General features: G+C 41.7%; 1 protein-coding gene and 1 pseudogene across 2 annotated transcripts; one reads left to right on the top strand and one right to left on the bottom strand.

The window, feature by feature from the left end:
• The first annotated feature begins 269 nt into the window (after positions 1–269).
• LOC106576136 (electron transfer flavoprotein regulatory factor 1-like) lies at positions 270–2,371 on the top strand. 2 transcript variants are annotated; one of them, XM_014153042.3, is made up of 3 exons: positions 270–811; positions 1,271–1,344; positions 1,495–2,371. In XM_014153042.3, the coding sequence occupies exons 2-3, from the start codon at positions 1,300–1,302 to the stop codon at positions 1,738–1,740; spliced, it is 291 nt and encodes a 96-aa protein (XP_014008517.1). In that variant the 5' UTR covers positions 270–811; positions 1,271–1,299; the 3' UTR covers positions 1,741–2,371. The 2 variants fall into 2 exon arrangements, with proteins under 2 accessions (XP_014008517.1, XP_014008515.1); XM_014153040.3 differs by having other exon boundaries at positions 1,268–1,344.
• A 1,386-nt stretch (positions 2,372–3,757) lies between these two features.
• Positions 3,758–10,568, bottom strand: LOC106576144 (sodium-coupled monocarboxylate transporter 1-like; annotated as a pseudogene).
• Between the last annotated feature and the right edge of the window lie 729 nt (positions 10,569–11,297).

Here is an 11,297-nt window from a genome sequence, read left to right as displayed (position 1 = left end):
CTGTATGTTTGCAATTTGTGGGCATTGAAAAAGTGAGTACAGATAAGAGTAGACTCTCCGATGCAGGGGAGAAATTTAAACATGTTATATTCAATTTAGCTAGCTAGGCCTATATCTACTAGGTGTAATACCTCTCATGAATCTAATGTAGAGAGAGATATGCTATTCAGAACAGTAACACAGTTAACTTTGCATCCTTGGGTGGCTTACAAGGAAAGAACATGGAGAATAGAAAGTTAGGAGATATCAAATCAAACTTTATTTGTCACATGCGCCAAATACAGTAAGTGTAGACTTTACCGTGAAATGCTTACTTACAAGCCCTTAACCAACAGTGCAGTTCAATAAGAGTTAAGAAAATATTTACCAAGTAGACTAAAATAAAAAGTAACACAATAAGAATAACGAGGCTATATACAGGGGGCAAAGGAAGCTGATTTGTAGTCACTTGCTCACCTTGAGTCCTATCTAGCTAGCTAACTGGTCATCTAATTTACTCTGGCTAGTAACAGCTGGCTACTTATGAAACTAGCTACTTGGCTTGTAAACATATCAGCCTAACCACAATATTAATTGTATAACTCTGGTTAGCTTGCTATATAGGTCATGAAATAGTATTCGTTGGAAAACTGGTTACTATCTTCTCTTGGTGGGTTGTCAACTCTTTTCGCGTCCAAGTTACATGGTTTGCGACATGTAAAAAGATTTACGGCGTTGTTTATTAACTCCTATTTGAACTCGTGTGGACGAAGGGCGAAGTAACCAGCTATCGACACTAAATTGCAAGGATTTATTGATAAGGGACATTAATGTAATGGAATCTTGATTATATCGTGTGAATGAATCACTATGGATGTTTTTATAACCGAGGGTGTTTAGCTAATTTGCTACGATTCGAACAATAATTGTCTGTTGACGTTGTTGTGCTGGGAGACATAACGTTACTTGTATGTCTCCCAGCACAATGTCAAAAGGCAATTATTGGTTGAATTGCAGCTGACAATTATCTAGCCAGCTAACTAATCATTCGCTTCGCGACCTAGTCGCAATGTGACCCATTTGCACTGTTAACTAACCTACCTGCTAAGTGAACCAAGGTATAGCTAAAATGTATGCATGACACAGCTAAGATTGTGAGGCTCACAGGATATGTGATGGGTGACAGCAATCAGACATATGCCCATTTCGGAGCTGTTGTTGTTTTACATAATCAGCTGCTGTATGCTAAATCACCTGTTGTATGTTCTGTCCTTTTCTTCCATCCCAGTAGTGAAGGCTGCTACGGTCTCAGGCAGTGACATGGCCAACCCTCTAAGGAGTGAGGTTAGACAACTGTACAAAAATGTAAGTTAAACGCTGACTGCTGTCAATGCACCCAACCGTTGTTACCCACACACCAGATTTGAGTCCACTCATGCAATATTTAGCTGTCTTTCCAAAACAATCCTCAAAGCCTGGAATTATCATTGGTAACCTGTCTTCTTCCATTGACAGCTTCTGTTTTTGGGACGGGAATACCCCAAAGGAGCAGACTACTTCAGAGAACGTCTGAAGAGTGCCTTTATGAAGAACAAAGGTGTCACAGACCCTGAGGAGATCAAAAAGCTAGTCGACCGTGGGGAGTTTGTGATAAAGGAACTGGAGGCCCTGTACTATCTGAGGAAGTACAGAGCCATGAAGAAGCGTTACTACGAAGAAGAATTGTCCGCCGTGCTGAATATAGGCAGACCGGTAGACTGATAGCCTAGCTATTTGGCGTCTGAATCTTCAGTGTGCAAGTTTTAGTTTAGACGTCCATGAACAAGAGTGTTATTAGCAACACAAACGTCCTTAATTAAACACAAATGTTAGCTATATATTACAGACAAGTGCCATGAGCTACACTTGCCACTTACCCATCTCGAGCTGTGGAATGACATCAATCAAATTACTTCATACAGTTCAAATGACTACAGTTCTCTCGTGTACATAATTGTAAATAATACATGATAGTGTGTACAATGTAATCTAATGGTATAAATATGAGACACAGCTATTTCAAATGAATGTTTTATTTTAAATGTACAACACTGATAGCCCTATTTTTTAAACAAATGAGAAACATAAATCAAGTCAAAGATATTTCATTAGTAACAATCCTGACTTTACTTGTCTTTTCAAGTTGATGTGATGTAGGCTACAGTACAGTGCCTTCAGAAAGTATTCACACCCCTTGACCTTTTCCACATTTTGTTGTGTTAGTCTGAATTTAAAATGTATTACATTTAGATTTGTTTGTCAGTGGGCTACAGAAATTACCCCATCATTTCAAAATTGAATTATCTTTTTTGAAATTAACAAATTCATAAAAAATAAAGCTGTCATGTTTTGAGTCAAGTATTCAACCCCTTTTATGACACGCCTAAGTAAGTTGAGTAAAAATCACATAAGTTGCATGGATTCTGTGTGCAATAATAGTGTTTAACATTATTTTTTTGGACTACCTCCTCTCTGTACCCCACACATACAATTATCTGTAAGGTCCCTCAGTCCAGCAGTGAATTTCAAACACAGATTCAACCACAAAGACCAGAGAGGTTTACCAATGCCTCGCAAAGAAGGGGAGCTATTGGTAAAAATAAAACATCTGACATTGAATATCCCTTTGAGCATGGTGAAGTTATTAATTACACTTTGGATTGTGTATCAGTACACCCAGTCACTACAAAGATACAGGCGTCCTTCCTAACTCAGTTGCTGGAGAGGAAGGAAACCGCTCAGGGATTTCACCATGAGGCCAGTGGTGACTTTAAAACGGTTTAAACCTGAGTTTAATAGCTATGATAAGAGAAAACTGAGGATGGATCAACAACATTGTAGTTACTCCACAATACTAACCAAAATGACAGAGTGAAAAGAAGGAAGCCTGTACAGAATAAAATGTTTTTAAAAATGCATCCTGTTTGCAACAAAGCACTAAAGTAATACTGCAAAAAAATGTGGCACAGAAATTAACTTTTTGTCCTGAATACAAAGAGTTGTGTGAGGGGGAAATCCAATACAACACGTTACTGAGTACAACTCTCCATATTTTCAAGCATAATGGTGGCTGCATCATGTTATGGATATGCTTGTAATCGGTAAAGTTTTTCAGTATAACAAATAAATGGCACTGGGAAAATCCTAAAGGAAAACCTGGTTCAGTCTGCTTTCCACCAGACACTGGGAGATTAATTCACCTTTCAGCAGGACAATAACCTAAAAACACAAGGCCAACTCTACACTGGAGTTGCTTACCAAGAAGACAGTGAATGTTCCTAAGTGGCCGAGTTACAGTTTGACTTAAATGTGCTTGAAAATCTATGGCAAGACTTGAAAATGGTTGTCTAGCAATGATCAACATCCAATTTCACAGAGCTTAAAGAACCGTAAAAAGAATAACTGGCAAATATTGTACAATCCAGATGTGCAAAGCTCTTAGAGACTTACCCTGAAAGACACACAGCTGTAATCCCTACCAAAGGTGATTCTAAAATGTATTGACTCAGGGGTGTGAATACTTATGTAAATAAGATATTTCTGTATTTCATTTAACAAAAATGTGCTAACTTTTCTAAAAACAAGTTTTTACTTTGTCATTATGGGGTATTGTGTGTAGATGGGTGAGAATTTTGGAGGGGAATTCAGGCTGTAACACAACAAAATGTGGAATAAAATACTTTATGAAGCCACTGTATATAGAAATATGACGATAGAGATGAGATATTGATACAATCTGTCAGGACATTAATGAGTCACGTGAAAAACAGCGGCACTGCGGAGGGAGAAATATGAGAAGAGCAACTGTTAAGTCATGGTTTTATCAGTATGTTATGTAGGAAGACTTTTCTTTGTGAAATCCAACTCGTGGACATTGCAGAAGCCGGGGTTATTGTTTCCAAATTTGTTCTCTCTGTTTTTTGTGAGGTCCAGTTTTCCTGCTCGTCTCATGGCCTAGGTATGGATGAGAGCTAAATGAATACAGGAAAGTGGTTGAAAGACAGATAACGTCTTGGAGGTTATTTATTGAAACACTCATATCGCTTACCCTTTCTTTAAAAAGCTCGTAAAAGCAAAATAACATTGTATTGTATCTTCTTCTTGGTTCCAACTTCAACTTCATACCCCCTGGAAAGAGACATTTTAGTGTGAAAAATATGTTAATTAGACACAACATGTAATATGGTAAGAAGCAACACTACCATTTGGGGAAGAGTACCTGAAAGTAGACTGACCAACAGTCCAACAGCCAGTGTTGTAAGTGTCCCAATAGGACTGAATTAGAGATAGGACAGGGAGTAACAGTTATCAGCCAGGAAGGGTCTGTACGGAAGACAAACATAGTGGCACTCAACAGCTATAACGTTGCATATATTGTTTAGCAGTTCACTATTCTAACATGACAAAATTATTCCTGTTCTACAGTACATTTCTAACTGAATATTTAACTGTGCCCATATCAATATACTTGTTCCCTACAGCAAAAGTCGGTCCTGTCCTTAACCAAATATACTGAAGCCCACAACGTACCTCTCTGCTGTATTTTGCTGTAGTACTGTAGGCTTGGTTCTGTTGGGGATGCGGTCCAGTTGAACGCATCGGCTGCGGTTGTGAAGTTACAGCCATGTCTGGTCAGACCCAGAGGCCTGCTCTACTCTGGTAGAGGAGGGTAAAACTGGGCCCCTATCCCCACCCACAGAGACATAACCAGCCCAGAGAGCAGACCAGCCAAGCCCCCCTGCATCACAGAACACACAGAAATAACACATCAACACTTCAACATAAACGTTCAGAGAGATTAGCTAACAGTTAGATTGGTTGCATGCTTATAATCCTGCTTTTGTTATAGAGACTGTACTGACTGTGGCATTGGCGTATGGACAGAGGATCCCCAGTGAGAAGAGACCCAGTAAAGGCCCTCCGATGATCCCAAAGATACTGATAGCTGCCTACATGGGGAGACAGAGACATATTTTAGAGTTGCATACATCAAGACAACATATTTTATGTAGAAAGACATACTCCTTTTGTTGTATCGCATACCTGCAGCAGAACTCCCATTAGTGAGGCTATGCCAGCCATTCCAATACAGAGAGCCCCATACAGAAAGCCTAGAATGGAGCATAGGGATAGCAGTTAAAAACATGAAAAATCATGGTTTATTAATTTCTAATATCAGCAAGAATTATCAATAAGAAGATAAATATATCATCAAACATGAATATAGCTCTCTGAGTTCTGTGGTAAATGCAAATGTCACATCTGCTCCTGCTACGCCCTCTGGTGTTCATCCGGTGTCTTCTTGACCTGCAGTTACTCCCCCTGTACACTCTCTCTCCCTCTCCCTCTGTGTGATTGTGTGGTTGGAGACAGGTGTGCTGGAGTCAGAGTAGATCCCTACCAGCTGCAACTCGTTCCATAATCAAGACCTCTACAAATACTCAGTCCTGCCACTTCTGCTCTGCCAGATTGTAATCTCTGCTCAGTCAGTTCATGATTCTAGCCATTTATGATTATTCAAGATCTTGTTACGCTGATGTGCCTGTTTCCCTGCCTGACACTGTTTATCCTCTCATTGCAGTTTACCGCTCCTGTCTCCCGTTCCACATCTCACCACCCAACTACCTTGCTCTGGATTTTACTCACCACCACTACCTTGGATTCCCCTCAGAACCTGTTAACCCTGTTCTACTCAGCTAACTCCAACCTCCGTCTCCACATCTCGTTTTTCTGCAACTCATCCGAGCTTCCCCGGATCTGCACTCCATATCTCCCTGTGTAACAAATATTTTGGTTCATTCATCCCTGTTTCCTCATCTGAGTCTGCTCTTGGATTCCCCTGTGTCGCTCTGCTTAACAGCAAAGACACGTATTGATATTATACACTCACTGAGGCCTTTAGAGGGCCAGGACAGGTGTTTCTCTGACATGTGTATGTACGGCTTGATCAGGTCTTCAATAGTCACGGCAGCCAGAGCATTGACACTGGACGATACTGTACTGTGGACAAGAAAGAGCAAATATAGTGCCATTATTTACCCAGAAATATAACATACAGTGTGCGTGAGTGCTATGGAAATAGTAATTTTTGTGCTTCACCATAGGCTGCGAGAGTAAATATTAAGTCATACTAGTGATATTATGAACCTTGAGATATTGCATACAGCACAAATAGTAACAAAAGGATACTTAATCTAGGAGATATAACATGTTACATATTAACATTATAAACAGTAGCAATCAAACGTAAGATCAAGTTTCTAGTACAGTATAAGTACTAGATGGGAATAGCAACCTTAGGGTCCCACTGTAGGCTGCAGCCACAAACAATCCTGGCAGTCCAGGGTAGTCTCTCAGGATGTCCATCAGCTGTACAGAGAAAGAGGGTGTGGTCAATGGTCAGTGACTGAGTGGTACCACTGGGTTTAGGTTATCTGAGATATTTTCCTGGGAACAATCTGGATGTGTGGCCGATGCGGGGGGGAAAAGTTATAAAACATTTTTTTTAAGGTGGTTACACCTAGTGGCAGTTAATGTTATCAGTTGAAACTGATAAAATATATCTGGAAAGTGGCAGTCTGGCAGAATAGTAATATTGACAGTGCCTGGTATTTATGCAGGTTAACATTTTTTGTCTTGAATCTTGTTCTGGAGGCAGCTCTGCAGAGGGGTCACTAGCTGGCACAACCACAAAATCTGTCATAAAATCTTAACCCTAACATTAACCACACTTCTAATCCTAATACCTAACCTGGCCAATCTAGCAGTAATCGCTCAGTTCTGCCTCCAGGACAAGACTTATCCCAATAAACGTCAAACTGCACGGTCTTTATTACAGTGTTATTTCCTGGTTTGTGTCCTCAACCTGATCTGGAGCTGACATCATTCCTGCTGTCCAGGGGTCACAGTGCTTGTAGATGGAGTACATACACAGCCCCGCAAACACAGAACACAGCATGCAGTCCTAATCGATTTGTGTAGAGAGACCTGGGAAGAGAATACAGAGAGAGAAGAGTGACAGAAAGAGGGCATAGAGAGAGAAAGGAGAGAGAGAAAGAGAGAGAGAATGGGGAGAGAGAGTTTGTGTTATCAGAAAGATGAATAGGCTACAACTTCCCCATCGTTTATCAGTGCAATTTTGGCGGCCAACTATCTGAAAAGGTTTGAGAGGGTTTATCGAATGTTCCTTCGTTACATTTTAGCTCATCTTGCTCTGGCTAGCATTAGTTGTTGATATTGTTGTTGTTGATGTGCATAACTACCTTTCATTGTTGTTTGATCAATAAGACTGTAGGGTCCCAAATGTAAGAGGACTCCTGTGGGGTTTACATATTTGCAGAAATCCATTCGGGTGTATTTTCTGGCTTTGGCGAATGCGTTCTAGCTAACAATCTAAAGTTGCGCTGTTGCAACTGCCTGTAAACACCAGTGGTGTAAAGTACTTAAGTGAAAATACTTTAAATGACTAGTTAAGTAGTTTTGGGGGGAATCTGTACTTTACTATTTATTGTTTGACTACTTTTACTTCAGTACATTCCTAAAGAAAAGAATGTACTTTTTACACCAAACATTTTTCATGACACGCAAAAGTACTCGTTACATTTGGAATGCTTAGCAGGACAGGAAAATGGTCCAATTCACATCCCTGGTCATCCCTACTGCTTCTGATCTGGTGGACACACTAAACACATGTGTTTTGTTGTTTTGTTGTGCCCCTAGCTAGCCCTAAAAAAATGTAAAAACAAGAAAATAGTACCATCTGGTTTACTTTTGATACTTAAGTATATTTATAACCAAATACTTTCAGACTTTTATTCAAATGTCTTGTTTGTATACAGCCCTACCGTAACTCTGATTTGCTATAGCGCACCGGTCTGTGTAGACTTGGACGAGACAGACGTTTATTTACTGCAGTCTCTATTAATTGTCCAACTGCTCACCCACTTTCACACTATAAACATTTTTTTGTGCTTTTTACCCCTAATTGGTAGTTAGTCTTGTCCCATCGCTGCAACTCCTGTACTGACTCGGGAGAGGCAAAGGTCAAGAGCCACGCATCCTCCAAAACACAGCTTCTTGACACACTGCTCACTTACCCAGAAGCAATGGGTCAGAGGAAACATTGTCCAGCTGGCAAACTAAGTCAGCTTATAGGCACCCGGACCGCCACAAAGAGTTGCTAGAGCGCGATGGGACAAGGAAATCCCAGCCAGCCAAACCCTCCCCTAACCCAGATGACGCTGGGCCAATTGTGCACCGCCTCATGGGTCTCCCGGTCATGGCCGGCTGTGTCTGGAATCGAACCCGGGTCTGTAGTGATGCCTCAAGCACTGCGATGCCGTGCCTTAGGCCACTGCGCCAGTCAGGAGGCCACACTTTATAGAATTTTCATAAATGCCTTACTATATGTGATTCCCAAACATTCTAAGAATTTATGAACATTAAAATAACCATATGTTAGTGCTCACTTGGCAGATTTTTTTTAATGTAAAAAATCAACACATTTGAATAAGATTTCATGTTGCTAAAATGCTGTCAGTTCCACTTTTAACACTGGGGCAAACCGGAATTAGATGTTCATGCTCTACTCTATCCTTCCAGGAAGATGATGATTCACATTTTGGCGTGAGTCATGGATTTGCAAGAGATGTATCTCTGCACCTGGGCTTGGTTGATCCCATAGATACTGGTCCAGACAAACGTGCCTCCAAACGTGATTGTCCAGAAGGTGTGCCTCCTCAGTGGACTAGCATCAAAGCTATAAAGGAGAGACAAAGAGTGAGAGAGAAAGAGAGAGAGATTCAGACATTTGCAATGTCTTATATTTTGCGCCAACATACTGCACAAAGTCCAGTTGCAGACTCTTCTCCTACTTTTTTACATCTATAATCTACATGACAATCTACTCACTCCCAGAAGTTGAGTCTCCTCCCTGCAGGTCCACGGCTCTGATGATGACAGACAGGAAGCCTGCCAGCATGATGCCCACCTGGAACACGTCCGTCCACACCACCACCTTCAGACCACCCTGTCACAATACTCACCACAGCCGTGTTACATACATGGTTTAAAGGTCACCACAAAGGTCACCACAGTGCTACAGAAATCATGTTTCAATCTAACCTCCATCTGTATTTCCCTTACATCAGGGAATAAATGTTGATCAAATAAACGTTACATAAACTTATGTTTACAGCATTATTTATTGACATCACTGCCTGTCCAGTACCATAGTGCAGTAAAAGGTGCAGACCACTCCTGTTGAAATGACAGCACCCCAGAGATCCATCCCAGTCACTGGAGAGAGGAGGAACAAGAGAGAGAGAGGGACACCATTTAGCAGAGGAGTGGTTTCATGTGCACTCAATGCCGATGGGGCATGAAATGAAATTCTTTCATGACTTTTAGAGACTACTGCTCCTTGGTTTAATGCCAGAGCTGGAGCATAAATGACTATTCCTGTGTAGAGTATCTGTGAGACAGAGAGACATAACATGTGGCTCTTATAATCACCTGTGGCACAAGGGTTGTTCTCATAATATGGAGTGGGAGAGTGTTGTGATAAGGAACTCACAGTCTGAACAATGAGCATCACTGTCCCTAACAGACAGGTGGCTCTGTTGAACCGTATCTCTAGATACTGCAGAATGATGACCATGAAGAGAAAAAAGAAATATGACACTTTTCTGTTACATTTCCCATGGACAGGACAAGGACATTAGTTCATGTGTGAAGCCCAAAAGACAAAGCAAAGAGTATAGTCAGTAAGAGGATGAGATGACAAGACTGTGCCAGGATTGTTTCAGTCAGCTAATGAAGATAAAATACTGACTCATATTTTAGCTGTTTGAATCACAGTCATAATCTCACCATCAGCATCTCAACAAGACTAAGGAATGGACTTGTGCAGAGATATTAAGCAATGGAGCCGTGACTACTAGGATTTTACCTGTAACAGCAGTCTGTTTGTTTTATAGAAAGATTACAAAATTAGGTCAGTATTTTACTTCCTGAATAGATTGCATTTGTCAATTGGCCATTTTGAGCAATACTTTGTGACCCCCAAGATATTTATTTCAGGGATTTAGAATTGCTTAGAATTTGCATTGCAATTCATCTGGCTAATCTCTACCAAACATGTTATACTATTTCTGTTGAATAGAATAGAACTCAACTCAACAGGGTGGATTGATTCTAACCTCATAGGTACTTGTGATGCCCAGCCTGTAGAAGACAGGGAGGAAGACCTCTGAGCTGACCACCACCACCAGCACATAGTAGAGGCTGAAGAGGCCGTAGTTTGCCCCGTATCGGTACACCTTGGCTGGGGTGGCCAGCACTGTGATAGTCGACATGAAACTGGCAGTCAGGGACAGAGCCACAGGTATGGCTGTCATACTCTGGCCCCCCATCAGAAACTCTCTGGAGCTGCTCTGGCCCCTTCCGACGATGGCATAGTACACCCCGATGGCTGCAGACACCAGCAGCATCAGAGCAAAGACTGCATAGCCCGCAGCTACAAAGGATCCAATCACTGGAGAGGCTGCCATTGTAGCCTTCTGATTGTGAGGTATAGGCTACTGTCCTCACTGGAAGATTGTCCTATTCCACAACTTGTAGTCCCTACGAGTTGAAACAGGATAGCAGTGAGCTCTGAAGTCTTCACTGTGCCTGTGTGTTTCTCAAAGACATTACTAGCAGGTAGCAGTGAGCACACCTCTCCACCTCTCCACAAAATCAAGAGCTGGGATTGTTCTGTTGGCTGGACCGATAAGTACCCCTGTCATCAGCCCTACCCCCTGGATGGCTGGTACACACACACACACAGAGGCATGCGAACACACACACACATACGCGCACACGCATGCACACGCATGCACACACACACTTCTGAAAAAATTGTACCCCAGAGAAAATATACCTATCTATATACTAACATGTCCAGTCCAGTATAATGTGTCAGGTGTTCAGTATGTCATTTCCACTAGCGAGGACATGTATGGACCACAGGAGGTTGGTGGCACCTTAATTGGGGAGGACAGGGTTGTGGTAATGGCTGGAGCAGCATAGGCTGGAGCAGCGCAGGTCCCGTGTGGCTCAGTTGGTAGAGCATGGTGTTTGCAATGCCAGGGTTGTGGGTTCGATTCCCACGGGGGACCAGTATGGGAAGAAAAAAAAATGTATGAAATGTATGCATTCACTACTGTAAGTCAATCCAGAGGGTCTGCTAAATGACTCAAATGTAAATGTAAATGTCCTCCCCTCAGCAGCCGCCACTG

The sequence above is a fragment of the Salmo salar genome, chromosome 17 (genome assembly GCF_965601325.2).
Source record: "Salmo salar chromosome 17, fSalSal1, whole genome shotgun sequence".
NCBI classification, from domain to species: Eukaryota; Metazoa; Chordata; class Actinopteri; order Salmoniformes; family Salmonidae; genus Salmo; species Salmo salar.
Note: the sequence above shows the minus strand (reverse complement) of the source record. Positions and strands in the feature narration are given on the sequence as shown.

Bases quoted from the DNA above. Each gene is read 5' to 3' on its own strand.
- LOC106576136 (XM_014153042.3), top strand. From the start codon at position 1,300: ATGGCCAACCCTCTAAGGAGTGAGGTTAGACAACTGTACAAAAAT. The intron at 1,345-1,494 runs GTAAGTTAAACG...TTCCATTGACAG, and splicing joins TTAGACAACTGTACAAAAAT to CTTCTGTTTTTGGGACGGGA.